At 43.8% G+C, this 15,340-nt stretch overlaps 1 protein-coding gene across 1 annotated transcript in view; it reads left to right on the forward strand.

Annotated features, from left to right (window-relative positions):
* Positions 1-7,616: 7,616 nt before the first annotated feature.
* Positions 7,617-15,340, forward strand: part of SASH1 (SAM and SH3 domain containing 1) — a 194,869-nt gene continuing 187,145 nt past the window's right edge. The window contains exon 1 of the mRNA XM_052645491.1: positions 7,617-7,745. Coding sequence (XP_052501451.1) covers positions 7,617-7,745 — 129 coding nt within the window. The remainder of the gene's footprint in view (positions 7,746-15,340) is intronic.

Below are 15,340 nucleotides of genomic sequence, written 5' to 3' on the forward strand. Positions count from 1 at the left end.
GGAAAGTCAAGACAGTCTCTCTCTCTCTCTTTGTCCCTTCTTTCTTTCCTGTCTTTATTTCTTTAGAAACAAGAATATGAGTTTCCCTTTAGAACAGCCAACATATAACATTTTAGGAGTATAAAAACCTTGCTCCTCGTAATCCAAAATACTGGCTCCTCCATGAAAGACATAGAACAAAAGAAAGCCAGTCTGTATACAGTTACCATCAGGCTGGGCAATGCATCTAAGGCTCATGGTTCTTCTTCAAGTAATTTATATAGTAAATATATGACTCTTAAAAAAAAAAGAGTAGTAAAAAAGGATAATAACACTTTCCTTTGTTTTAATGAGTCAGCGCATACTTTTTCCAGAATGCTATACTCAGCTCAACATCCCCCTCCTTTGTTAATAGTCATATGCAAATATCATTAATTATAAATTAATATTTATTGTTGTTCAACCAGAGTATTCTGGATAATACTTCAATTCTGGATAAGATTTATCATAGTTTTCTGTGGTATCTTGGATTGATTTTGTGAGTGAGCATCTTTTGTTCTATGTCTATAACATTACTTCAAAGAAGCAGAGCCATAGTCTTAATTGGAGCCTTTGAAAGTAATGGGGAATAAAAAAATATTTTTCATGACCACGTTTAAGCAATAGAGACAGCCAAGTAGGCTTTGGGTAAAGTTTATAAAATACACAAGACTGATGAAGCAATTTGTTTGGTGGATGATACTTCCCAGCTGTGCTTTTTAAGACTTTCCTTGCATAATTTGGAAATATTTAACATAGTCTCTGGTCCCTTATTAACACATTCCTTTTTTTTTTTTTTTTGTCTTACACTCTCCTAAGTTAATAAATAGCAGGGAGTATGATTCTACAGACCATTCGCTCTCCATGCTTCCTTTTTTTCTGCTTTTCAGTGTCAGGTAGCTCTCAGAGAATCTCACAGCTCTCCACAGGAGATACTGCTCCCGTGTTAATTCAGAAGTTGTTTCATGGTGAGTTGAAGTCTTTGGATTCTTTGCCTTAAATATTGTGAATTCAGTGTTGGAAGGGCTTCACTGGTAGCTCAGATGGTAAAGAATTTGCCTGCAATGCAGGAGACCCAGGTTTGATACCTGGGTCGCGAAGATCCCCTGGAGAAGTGAATGGCTACCCATTCCAGTATTCTTGCCTGGAGAATTCCATGGACAGAGAAGCCTGGTGGGCTACAGTCTGTGGGATCACAAAGAGTCAGACACGAATGAGCCACTAACAGACACACACCAGAACCAGCCCACTCAGAGCCTTTTATTTCTTGTCTATAATAGGTATTACTGAATAGCTCAGAATCCTCGTGTTTCAGAATTACAAATGGCTTTACAAATCATCTTGTCTGATCCAACTATGCAAACTGAAATATCGGTCACATTGTCTGTCTGGAGGAATAATTCCCAGGCAAAACCTTGTTGTTTGCAGAGCATCAACACAGAGGAAAACCTAACTGGCTAGGCTGGTAACCTTGCTTATCATAGTGGGAGAAGAGATTTCAGAGAAAAGTATTTATAGCTCTGAATCATCATTTTGTTTATTTACCTTCTCTCCACAGCCTGTTTGTGCTGTCTTCACTTGGTTTTTTCTTTTTAGTTTGCTCTTGGTTCTTTTCTCCATCTCTCTTACCAAATACTCCAAGATGAAGACTTTTAAACAGGTAATGCTTTAGCAGAGATTTAGCTCACTTTTAAGGTAGCTGTGGAAAAAATGTGTTTGCGATTGTTAAGCGGAAAAATATTTTGGCATTTTAGTATTTCCTTGAAGTTAGTCCCCCCCCACCCCCTGAGGCATTGTGGAATGCCCAGGGTTGGAATGCCAGAGAGCATTGCTGACCGTAGGCAAAAAGTAAATGAGCTTATCTATTTTCATAGATCAATTTCAGAAGGCAGTATGGTAAAAACGTTAATTAGACTATTTATAATCTTTTGGATTTAACATCTGCTTAATCTCACGTTTGTTTGTTTGTTTTTTTTTCTGTAGAAAATGTGTTACCTTTAAAAAGTAACAAGTATCTGGGGACTTCCCTGGCAGTCCAGTGGTTAAGACTCCATGCTTCCATTGCAGAGGCCATGGGTTCAATCCACAGTCAGGGAACTAAGATCCTGCCTGCCTTGTAGCATGGCTGAAAAGTTTAAAAAAAAAAAAATAACAATGAAGTAAAAAGTAACAAGGTTTGAATGAAGCTGTGTTCCTAGAACATGTGCTATTCTTATGGATAATACAGTTTATTCCAATAAATACATTTAACATTTGATTGTGTGTCCTTAAATGTCTCTGAGTATCTGATTTGGGGAACTCCATTCACATATCTCATGATGGTTTCTTTTACCAATTAATTTTAAAAGCCATCCACTGGTTTAGTTTTTCAATAGATTATATTATAAACTTTACCTTCCCTTGGCATTCCCTTGGCAATGTGTTCCTTTCCTTATTCTGACAGTCCCAAGTTCCTAGAGGCTCTCAAGTTCGTGTAGATATCACAGTCACCTGGAGGGGCTTGTTAAACTGCTGATCACTGTGTCTGACTCTGTAGACTTGGGGGCTGGGGCCTGGAAATTTGCATTTCCAACAAATTAGGTTATGCTAATACTTTTCTTCTTGAGTCCACACTTTGAGAAGCATTGATCCAAATAAAGTAGTCTAAAAGATGGAGCTAGTATGAACTAAGGTGGTAGTGGAGAAAGAGGGAAGTGGATGAACTTGGCATATATTTAGGAAGTAGGGTCCACAGGGCTTGTTCATGGTTAGAAGGGAGTGATGGTGAGGTGGGAAGGAATCAGTCACGTCTCTGAGGTTGGTAGCTTGAACCAGTGGATGGATGTAATGGGATGTGAGCAGGGTGGGATGGACAGATCGTAGTGAGAAGTCATAAATTCTATTTAAAGTTTAAATAAACTATTTAAAAAATGTCTTACTTGACATAAAGTTGATTTTCAATAAATAACATTTATTGCTGTTATTACTATTTTTACTTTCAAAATTGAATGGTCCTTATCACTCCACTCTGTCTCCCAGACCTTTTACTCAGTAGCCACACTCCAGGGCTAGGAATTCTTTTTTGCATGTACTAGAAAACTTAGCATTTTTATAATGTGATCCAACAGACAGGTATGGACAAGGGCATTTTACAGATATAAACCTCATGGTATGAGTGGGTAGGTGGAGGGCAAAAGGAGGGAAAAGAGAGAAAAAGTTCTAATTCATAGAGTTACTACCTGCACATTCACACACAACCTCATAGCTACTGTATTAAATAGCTGAATTCTCCCACTTTACAAATGAGATAAAGAACTTGCCCAATATCTTATAGAAACCTGAGTGAAATTCAAGTTCAACTCTGCCCTGAATCCATTATATTTGTGCTGCTGCCAAACTCTACCTTCACTGCCAGGCATCATGTCCTAGGGCATCCCTGGTGGCCCAGTGGTTAAGAATCTGCCTGCCATTGCAGGGAACATGGGGTTGATCTCTGGCCCGAGAAGATCCCACACTCTGCAGGGCAGCTAATACCGTATGTCGAAACTGTGGAAGCCGATGCACCTAGAGCGTGCGCTCTGCAACAAGAGAAGCCACTGCAATGAGAAACCTAAGCACAGCAAGAGAGTAGCCCCCGCTTGCTGCAAATAGAGAAAGCCTGCCCAGCACAGCCAATAAATACACAGAAATAAATTTTAAACAGTTGCCAGTTGAAGATACACATCAAAATCATGAAAAAAAAAAAAAGATGTCCTAAATAGGCTGCAGGCAACACCTTGTAACTTCTAGACTACTGGCTTTTAAATTTGTAATCCTGCCACATAGTCAGAACTACTTTTTCACAAAGCAATCCAATATATGCATTTATATGTGTATGTGTGTATGTATGGACTTCTGTGCTCCATGTTTTGTGCAGCTGTATGACTGAGATTTGGGCTTCCCAAGTGGCTCAGTGATAAAGAATCCGTCTGACAATGCAGGAGACTCAGATTTGATCCCTGGGTTGGGAAGTTCACCTGGAGAAGGAAATGGCAATGTTCTTGCCTGGAAAATCCCATGGACAGAGATACCTGGCGAGCTACAGTCCATAGGGTTGCAAAAGAGTCAGACACGACTTCGTGACTAAACAACTGAGACTAACTTTCCAAGAAATAACACTTATTGAGATAGGTGTATTTCCAGTATGTACTTTCATTCAATGCATTCTAATAGTTAATTGCAATAAATGTTTATCAGAACACAGAGAACTGATTTCAGTCCACTTTTGGGTCTCTACTAGATGTCTAGAAAATCCTCTTCTAGATCCCTTTCTGTCCTTGGAATTCACTTACCAGTGTTGTGACAATTCCAGTGAGTTGGATGAGGGAGAGCATTGATGGAAAGACAAAGGGATTCCTATGAGTTCAGTTCAGTCACTCAGTTGTGTCCAACCCTTTGCGACCCCATGAACTGCAGCACGCCAGGCTTCCCTGTCCACCAGCAACTCCCAGAGCCTGCTCAAACTCATGTCCATCGAGTCGGTGGATGCTTTCCATATCACATCTTTAATGGCGAATCTACACTTGCCCACCTTACAGAGCTTTGTGGGAATCAAATACATCACAGTGTAGATGAAAGAATTTTTAAAAGTACTGAAGTCATCTGACTTTGAGTGCTCCTGTCCATTTGTTCACTTGCAGTGATCATTCAAGTTCTCCAGAGCCCATTTCTTCATCTTCAATATGAGGGATTTGATCCAGATCATCTTAAAGGCCCTTTTCCACCCTTGTGGAGTTATAATTCTATTATAAAAAGCTCTTTGTGAATGGTACCCTAGGGGACTCTGAAATAGTATGATCATGATCATGATATTGCTGATTATTCTTTATATTTTGTTAAAAAGCCCTTGAAGAATTTTTTTGGAAGAATTGACTGTGGAGAAAAGGCTCAATTTGGGAGAAGTAATCAGAATCATTTTGAGTAGAAGCTTCATGAAGCTGATCTGTGAAAAGGTTCAGCTTCATTTTTCAAATGTCAAAAAAATTGTGTTCTATAAGAAGAAAAATGACTGCTCAGAATTTCATATTTATGCACAGACAGCAAAATTATAGGTACCAACATTCCTCCTCAAATGTATTATTTATTTCCTTATCCATTTATTAGGCAGCCCCAGGAAAAGGACCTCAAATATCTAGGGTAGCTTGATTCTCTGATTGCCAAAATGATGGCTAAGATTTAATTATATTGAGAAATGTTTGTATTGTTGCTAAATAGTACCTTATCTTTAGATGACCCTGAAATGTAATATCACCTCTGAGGAGGTAGGTGGCAATTAATGTGGCCTTGTTTCATCTAGGATGGGGAAATAGAAATGCAGAAAAGTTCATTGCTTTGCCTGCAGGTCCTCTGATGAGTCAGGAAGAAAGACTCATGCTTGGCAATGGAGACTGATGCTCCCACCATCCTTCTTGTTTGGCTTCATGCTCGGTCCCTTGCCATAATGTGTTTATACAGCCCCAGTAGAAGCAGCACTGTTCTTTGTATTTTCTTGGACTAAGTAAGATGTTGCTGTTGTTTAGTCGCTAAGTCATGTCTGACTCTGCAACCACATGGACTGTAGCCGACCAGGCTCCTTTGTTTATGGAATTTCCCAGGCAAGAATACTGGAGTAGGTAGCCATTTCCTACATCAGGGGATCTTCCCGACCCAGGGATCGAACCCCAGTCTCCTGCATTGGCAGGTGGATTCTTAACCAGGGAAGTCACTAGGGAAGCCCACTGAGTAAGGTACCACATGGCTAGTACACTGAAATTCTTAAATGTACGTAAAATCAACTCAACGGTTATTTTACCTTTTTTCATCATTTACTTATTTTCATGTCTTTATAGAGGTGATGGTGATGATGATGATGATGATGATTTTAAAAAGCCCAGCACTGCTTTAATGAATTTATTTGGATTCCCAGAATTTTAGAACACACACCTGGCACCAGCATCAACCCAGGAAAGCACTAGGCCAGGTCATACTGACTCTGCGCCCAGCATTCCACTTCAGCACAATGCCTTCTGACGATCAAGGGAGAGCTTTCTCATTCCTTTTCTTTCCTTTCAAAAATATTGTCATCGGGGATTATGCTTATAAATTTAATTACCTTTGGAAAATTTTTTTTTCTTCCAATTTTGAACTTTCCTCTAAGGGCTCTTCATTTATTGGATTTTGGTAATTAATGCTCGAGGGAAGGGATTTCAAGGACTTGCTCTTTAGCCTCTCTTTTTATGTGGACCCAGAAGGAAAAAAAAAAAAAGATCACACCAGGGAGGTGCCCCAGGGAGTTCTCTCTTCGAGGGGCATCTCACTTGGGTTTTTGAAGCAGTCCTTTAACAGAGAGGCGGTTCCTTGTGGTTGCTGAACTGCTTCACAAAGTGATCAATCACCCAATCCAGTGTGGATCGTCATCTCCCAGGGAAAGTTGAGTGGTTTTTAAAGAAACAATCACAAAAGGAGAAACACCTCTATAGGGCTATTTCCCTCATAAAATAAATCCGTCATGGGTTTTGTCCTTAGAAAAACACACACAGGGCCCCAAGTGTGCTGGCTTACTGGTTACAACCATAGCACTTCCTTTTGAAAATCCGCCTCCCCACTCGCCCACCCCACGCCGGTCCTTACATTAAAGAAACCATTAAAACCCAAGGCGCATTTCCCCTTAAGCGCTGAAACCCCTAGCAATGCAGGGCATTGCCGGCACCCGGGAACCAAAATGTCCCCACTCGTAATAAACATAATAAACACGACCCAAACAGTGGCTCGTGCCCAAGCTTTCACACTTGTTTTTTCCAAGTCTTCGGCTGCCAGAGGCAGAGCGTTGTAATTCCTGAGGTCGCTTGACTTCGGGAGGGGCGAGGTGTGCGTTGTGACACTCACTGCTTGGGAACTCTTTTGGGTAGGACTCGCTTAAAGATTAACTTTCTCGAGTTTCTGGGGCCAAGACTGTGTCGGTGAATGGCGTGATTGGAAACTTGTGCAGGCGGGAGGCTGCAGGCGGCCGCTCTTTCAACAGGCGATTTGTTCTCCTGTCTGTGGCTCATTTCCATGCAAAGAGCCTGACATCAGAGCACCTTTTGTTGCTAAACGCTTTCTTTAGCGTCGAGGGGAGAGAGTCATGTGGAGCTGGAAGAGCTCATTTTGAAGAGAGGGGGCCGGGGAGTTCCCTCCAAGTTCCCGAGGCAGCTCGGTCACCCGGCGGGGCTCTGCCCAGACGTACTGGAAGCACTGAGTCGCGTGCCCAGTTAGTCGGTCCAGGCCGCAGGAAGAGACGCCTTTGCAGCGGCGTGCATCGCTGCTGGGGCCGCCAGAGTTCCCCGCGGGTAAACTCAGTGGTGCGAACTTTGCCTCCTGCTGCCCCGCCGCCAAGCCGAGCCCGGGCTGGGAAAGTTTCCGGACTTGTCAGTCGCGCGGCCCGCAGCCACCTAGAGCCGAGGAGCGGCCGCCTGCCCCGGGGGGACCCCGCCGGGTCGGAGGCCGGGGCCGCGGGGGATGCGGCGCGGGGGCGCGGCTCGGTGGTGACGCGGCGGGCGGGGACCGGCTCCCGGGGCCGGGCGCGCGCGGCTGCGGGGCCAGGGCGCCCCGGGGACCCGGCCATGGAGCAAGACGCGGGAGCCGCCGGCGCGGCGCCTGAGCCGGAGCCCGAGCCCGCTTCGGAGCCCGAGGTGGGCGCGGGCATGTCCGAGGCGTTCTCCCGGCTCTGGACCGACGTGATGGGCATCCTGGTGAGTTACCTGGAGGCGGGGGGTGGGCGGGTCGTGGGTCCCCCCGGCGCAGGGCAGCCTCTAGGGGACCTTGCGTTCCTCCGCGCTCGCCGACTCGGCCAGCCCACCCCTTGGGGGTCGTCCTTCTCCGGCTCTAGTTCTTAAGGGGTTAAATCCACAAGGTTTAGGATTTCAAAAACCTAATTAAAAAATAACCAGCCACAGATCACATCAAAGATAGATGTTTGAAACAATCGGGTTTGGTGTTGCAGTGTAATCTGGGACACCTGCTGAGAAGTTGGTGTGGAAAAAGACAGAGGAAGAGTCTTTCCAAGACTGGATGTAAATAAACCGTGTTTGGCTGCTGTGGATTTGGGAAGAGAGTGATTTTACTGATGTTTATCTCTGCACCGTTTGTTGTCTGAGCAGGAGAGGAAAACAATTACCTCCTTGCTCAGAACCACAACAAGTTAACTAACATACTCTGCAGTTTTCAGTTTGTAGAATTACAGGATATTTGTTATGTGTTTGGGGCTAAAAACAATAGGGCTTATTTTGCTAAATCTGTATTGTCATGTATTTTGAAATGTCCAGTAACTAAACCCGCCCCTGGATTTGGCATAATTTCTGAAAAATAGTTTTTAGGCATGGAAGATGAAGCTTTAACTTGTTCAGGGTTCCGTGCCTTGAGGAGTTAGTAGATTTGCTTTGATGGCACTGTAGAGAGGCAGGTAGACTGGAATCAGATGGGCGGTAGGTCAGGCACCTTACTCCACACATAGGTAAGTACGTCTGGCATCTTACTCCACATATAAAAAGTCAACTTCAATGTAAAGATTTGGAATTGGCTATGGTGGAAGCCAGTTGGAAGAGGCTCTGTATTTACTTGGAGATTTTTTTTTTTTTTTTAATAGAAGGAGGTATACTTTGTTGAAAGAAGCTCTTTGGGAATAATGAAACCATTTTTACCACAGTGATTCAGCTCTTGGGCTTTGTAGTGAGTGAGCCTGGATTCAGATCCCAGACTTCCATGTTGACTGACTGCATGATCTTGGCCAAGGTACCCAGCTGCACTGATGTTCTATTTCATCACCTGAAAAGTGAAGCAAAGAAGATCTGCTTCTTGGATTTTCTGAGATTTAGCTAAGTTGATAAATAGCTAGTGCTCAGCATACTAGTATTAATAGAAGGGGGCAGCAGAGGAAGAGATGGTTAGACGGCATCTGGGACGTGAGTGAGCAAACTCAGGGAAATAGTGAAGGACACGGAAGCCTGGCATGCTGCAGTCCATGGGGTCGCAAAGAGTTGGATACGACTGAGGAACTGAACAACAATAAGTAATGGCTGTCTTTTTTTTTTTTTTTTTCTTGCAAATAATCTTGTGGCTCATCTTTCCAGAGATCCTAAAAGTCCCAGTTATTCCATCTTCAGGTGTCCTTTGGTATTAATGATTAGTCCTATGCAGAGAGCCAGGGAAGGTCAGTCAAAGATTTCTACCTGCTCTTCTCACTCTGATATTTTATTTTACTTATTTTTTGAAAGCAGATTTGTTCAGGGAAATACACACTCCATAGACAAGAGTGTTGGCCGTCCCACAAGGGCGCTCCAATATTTTAAAAATATATATTGAGAAACACTTCAAGTTACGCTATTTGCATTTTCTGAACATTACTGATGAATACAGGCCTTGAGTGAAATTCCAGAAAACTCAATGAACATAGATAAAAGTTGTGGTGATAGACTGTATTTTAAGTTCATCCAGCAGAAGCTTATCTTGCTATTTCTTGCTTAGGTCTCACTGTAAATTTTCAGTCACTGAGAAAATTGGTTTGCATCTCTTAGTAGGGTGTGGGCTGGGGAGGGAAGCCTTGGAGGGGCTCACTTATATTGAAGTGTGGGCTCAGGGTCGTTTGGGGGTGGGGGTGGCATGGAGCACTTCCTGAAGAGTGACTCTCCCTTCCCTGGCAGATTCCAGCACTGTTGGGTCAGTCGTAGCAGAGTGTTCTTTGGCTGAGTTAGAAGACGGGGTGGGGCTCAAAAAGCCTAAACCTGTTATTCAAAAGGCCGATGCCGGAGAAAAGAAAATATGTGCTTCTTACAGAGCTAATATTTAGTTCTGTGTGAGGCTGCAAGACGGTAACGGTTGTCCTAAACAGGTAGTGCTTACTCTTGCTTCCCCATCTTTTGTAAGATCTTTTCCTTTAAATCTTGGGCATCAAGATTGTTCCATAGGCAAAAGGCAAACGCAGAGGACATAAGCTTATCTCTCCTCTGTATGGGCCTATGAGAAGTCACTAGGGGAAAAGGATCTTTATTCTGTGTTGAGGATGCTGTCATCCAAGTGTTTATAAGAAACTGTCTTTGGAAAAATATATCATGACACAAAACTGACGTCAGACTTTGTCTGTTCTTACAGAGATAAAAGACACTTCATTTTGTATTTAAAATATGGGATTTAACAATCATCTCTCAGCCTAGACGGGCAAAGTGATTTGGGCACTAGAGGCAATGTCAGGCTGCACCCCAGGTTTCTGACCTTCACCAGTCAGGAGCACGTTGCCATGATGCTCCATAGTTAACTGTCCCAGATTAACTTAGTAGAAATGTGACTACATCTGGTATTGTAGGCAAAGGCGATTTGGAAGTTTGTGGACCTGTGGTAAAGAGTCTGCCTGCCAATGCAGGAGACTCAAGTTCTATCCCTGGGTCCGGAAGATCCCCTGGAGAAGGAAATGGAAACCCACTCGAGTATTATTGCCTGGGAAATACCATGGACTGGCAGGCTACAGTCCTTGGGGTCGCTGTAGAGTTGGACACGACTTAGCGACTAAACAATAACAACAAATTTGGAAGATTCTTTTTACCTGATAGCTCAGTTGGTAAAGAATCTGCCTGCAATGCAGGAGATCCCTGCATCCCTGTGTTCGATTCCTGGGTCAGGAAGATTCCCTGGAGAAGGGATAGGCTACCCACTCCAGTATTCTTGGGCTTCCCTTGTGGCTCAGCTGGTGAAGGATCCACCTGCAATGTGGGAGACCTGGGTTTGATTCCTGGGTTGAGAAGATCCCCTGGAGAAAGGAAAGGCTACTCACTGCAGTATTCTGGCTGGAGAATTTCAAAGAGTCAGACAGGACTGAGTGACTTTCACTTTTTTATTAGAGAACTTCGGAGGGGAGTAAGAGGTAGAAGGGGAATTATACATCCAAGCATCATACTTAGCAGATTTCAGGCACAGTTGCTACTTTTATCTTTTAGATTCTTCTTAGTGTAAAAATGTGAACTTCAAAGCCTATTAGGGTTTTTAACTGAATGAGCACAGCTCCCCTTTCCCGAAGGGGCAGTATAAGGAGGAACACTCACCATCTGTCTCCCGTTCCCCTCCTTCCCACCCCCCAGCCCCGAACCCCGACCCCCGGTAGATTTTGTTGGTTCTGACCCAGGGGAGGGTGTCAGAGGCATTGATCTCAGTAAATACGGGGTGGTTGTTTGAGTTCATTAGGGCACATTTTGCATTCAAATTAATTCAGTCCTGCACAGTTCAGCACCAACTAGTTGCTTTTAGATAGTTGTTAACAAAACCCTTATTTAGGGAAGTAACAGTATAATTTATGGCATGAAAATGAGTGTGCTGGCATGAATAAAATGCTAACAAGTGAATATATAAATAGAGAACCCCTACTTACTACGGATTGTGCAGACCTAGAGGGCATTTTACTCAATTTTCTACCTGAACATGATTTTGTTGAGTGAAAAAGGAAAAAAGCATGTACTCTTAAATGCAGGAGCCACTTCAAAATACAGTTCTGTACACTCATGCCCTGGCTTATAATGGGGTGCTTTTATGAAGAATAAATTTTCTTTATGCTGAATCTACCACTTGGACAGTTCCGCTGTGCAAACTCAAATTCTGGCACTTCCACTGAAAGCGTATTGGCAAACTGGGAAATGTTTGTAAACCCTGAGCAATTAAACCGTGATCTTCTAGTCAAATACTCTGTTCTGTTCGCTAACTCGGCAACGTATGGTCTGCTTGGGTTTTCAAAACCTGACCTTTCAGGATGACATTCTTAGACTTCTGTTGAGATGTACAGAACTAGTTAGAATCCTCTGGGGGTTTTACTTTTATTTTTACTCCCTTGTTGTTATTCAATTGCTCAGTCATGTCTGACTCTTTGAGACCCCATGGAGTGTAGCACACCAGGTTTCTCTGTCCTTCACTACCTCCCGGGGTTTGCTCAGACTGAGGACCATTGGATTGACTATGCCATCTAACTATCTCATCCTCTGTCCCCCTGGTTACAGACAAAACATTCCATTTTCATTTTGGGGGTTGGGGAGCCTAGTTTTTTGTTGTTGTTTTTTTTTTTTAAGAGTAGGATTTGTTGAGGTTATTAGAAGAGGTAGATCATATTTTCAGCCCCAAGTATCCATTTGGTAAATTGTGATGGTTCATAAAGTTTTCCTCCAAAATTGGAATAAGCAGGCATTTAAAACTTCTCCTTTGCTGGGAAGGGAGAGGAAGGGAGTTAGAAAGTAACTATTGTTTGCTAGATCCTGCAAGACGCACCTCCCCCAAACCTTACATTTCCCTGCTGTGTTGCTAACAATTTACACCCATTTCCTAGCAATGCTTAGAAAATAGCCATTGTGTAGACAAACTCTACACAGATGACCTTCCCCTCTTCTAGTTCCTTTGCAGGCTACAGAAAAGTGTAGTAGGTTTATTTAAGTTAATAAACATAATAGATAAACTCTTTAGGTTATCTGCTAGGTTAATTGTATCTTGCTGTTTACTAAAGTCCTTTTCCTTTAAAAGACTCTCCTTCACTCTGTATTTAAGTGTGGGGGAGGGAAGAGGCCTGTGAGATCCCGAGGGGGCTTTTAAAATGCAAACACCTTGGCACCAACCAGTGTGTAATTTACATATTGTTGGGTGGTGTCTTACGGTAAGCCCTTTAGCTAATGACTTAATTTTAGGTCTTCGAATCTGAGCGTCAGCCCTAGTGTCAAGTATTCTGACTTCATCTTGATTTTATGTTCCTGTTAGGCAGCGGAAAGCCTATGACTTTTACATAAGTAGAGAAATCGCAGGGTGATGTATCAGGAGGCACTGACCAAAGAGACCCTGGATGTGAGCCCTCAACGCCTTCATTTAGATAGTAATGGAAGGGCTTGGGGCAGCAGAGTAGGGGCCAGAGCTCAGACCTCTCAATTTTCAATTATCTGCCAAAGACAGAATTAAGCCTTATAGTTCTGGCTGGGGCCCTTGGTTTGCTATCAAAAAAGACCCCCGGGGACTTCCCTAGTGGTCCAGTGGCTAAGACTCTGAACTCCCAATGCAGGGGACCCAGGTTCCATCCCTGGATCCCTGTTCAGGAAACTAGATTCCCACATGTCACAACTGAGAGTTTGGATGTGGCAACTAAGACCCGGCACAGCCAAATAAATAAATAAAATGATCATTTTTTTAAAAAGAGGCCCCTGTGTTAGGGGAAGCACATTGATTAAAACCGCCCACCCTGGCCAGGCACCATAGTAACCATTTGCATGAGTTGTTTTATGATAGGAGATCCTGATAAGGAATACGGAACTAATAAGCCGCCACCAACTGGAAGAGTTCGGGAAAGGTCTAAAGGAGACACTGCGTGTCTGTCCACTTCCCAGAATTCGTCTTGCTAGCATCCATCTTGGCTGAGCGATTCGTGCGCCACCAGGAAAGACTCTGAATTGGAGTGATTGGCCAAAGACCATTTGGAAACTAACCCCATCACCATAAAACCCAAGACTGCGAGCCATGTGGCAGAGCAGTTCTCCTGGGTTCCCTTAGCCTACTGCTCTCCACCCGGGTACCCTTTCCCAATAAAATCTCGTGCATTGTCAGCACGTGTGTCTCCTCGGACAGTTCATTTCCGAGTGTTAGACAAGAGCCCAGTTTCGGGCCCTGGAAGGGGTCCGCCTTCCTGGAACACCAGCACTTAAGTGGCAGTGCATATTCCTAGCCTTCCAGCATCTTGCTTTCATGCTTTCTTTTGCCGCTCTCTATCCTGAAACATTTTCCCCCGCCCACCTGGCTCGTTCTGCATCCTTTTCACCATCCTGACTCCAGCTTCTGACCAGAGGATGTCACCATGTGAGGAGAGGGACTGAATCCCAGTGCTGGGCGGGGCCCTTCCCATACTTACCTTACTTGGTCTTCTCACTGTGACCATTGAGCAGTGTTGTCCCCATTTTGCAGTGGAGAGTTAAATGTGCACATCCTGAATCACACAGATAGTGAACAGGGGAGCTAGGATTTGAATCGCCTGATATTTCCTGGAAATTAACTCACAGTTGCAATTTTATAGTTCATTCTTTCATATCTCTACTGGGACACTTCTTGAGTATTGGAAGAAAACTGATAACAAAACTAGACAGCCTCTTACAAAGCAGAGACATCACTTTGGCAACAAAGGTCCATATAGTCAAAGGTACAGTTTTTCCAGTAGTCATGTACGGATGTGAGAGTTGTACCATAACAAAGGCTGAGCGCCAAAGAATTGATGTTTTCAAACTGCGGTGTTGGAGAAGACTCTTGAGAGTCCCTTGGACTGCAAGGAGATCAAACCTGTCAATCCTAAAGGAAATCCATCCTGAATATTCATTAGAAGGACTGATGCTGAAGCTGAAGCTCCAATCCTTTGGCCACCTGGTGCAAAGAGCCAACTATTTAGAAAAGACCCTGATTCTGGGGAAGATTGAAGGCAGGAGGAGAAGGGGATGACAGAGGATGAGATGGTTGGATGGTGTCACCAAATCAATGGACATGAGTCTGAGCAAGCTCTGGGAGTTGGTGATGGACAAGGAAGCCTGGCGTGCTGCAGGCCATTGAGTCTCAGAGAGACATGACTTAGTGACTGAACAACAGCCAATGGACTGTCAATCTTTTTGCCAAAGTTTTTTAACTAAGTATTAACTGCACATACCCCTGGCTTCCAGAAGGACAAACAGCATCCACTGCCCCTTCCTTAAATACCTAGTTGTGTGGTGCAGTGTGTAGAGTGCTCCAAGGAGGCTGGAGTATAGAGTGAGGGGGTAGTGGGTTGGTCAGCCACGGTGCTGGTGCAGGCAGGTCAGTCCCAGAGATGCCTTCCACCTTGGGTCCTGGCAGTGAGTAGGTTTCCCTTGAGAGGTGTTCCCCAGTGAGGGTAAGGAGGAAAGAAGGGAGGAAGGGCCTTCTGGACAGAGCTGAGGGGGAAAGAGACGGGAGAGCACAGCCCACTGAGGTGGGTACTGGGTGTTGAGAGCTGAGTTAGCTGGCATCATTCTGTAGTCTCCAGTGAAAAGCCATTGCAGAATTTTAAGCTGACGTATGACATGATCACTTTCTAGAAATGTGACTTTTGTGGGTGATGAGTTGGTGATGAATTTGGAAGAAGACTAGTGGTCTAGGCAAGAGAAGATGAGAGGTTAAACGTTTGTGAAATGTACTAGCTTATCTATCATCTGGCTTCTGTTTATCTCAATATTTTCCTCTGTAAGTAGTCAAGGATTGCTCCTGGTAACTTGCTTTTGATAAATTCTTTTCAGCTCAAGAGTAGGCTGGGTTAATGCAAGAGATTTTTAGAGATGTTGTAGTG

Source organism: Budorcas taxicolor, chromosome 9 (assembly GCF_023091745.1).
Source record: "Budorcas taxicolor isolate Tak-1 chromosome 9, Takin1.1, whole genome shotgun sequence".
Taxonomy (NCBI): domain Eukaryota; kingdom Metazoa; phylum Chordata; class Mammalia; order Artiodactyla; family Bovidae; genus Budorcas; species Budorcas taxicolor.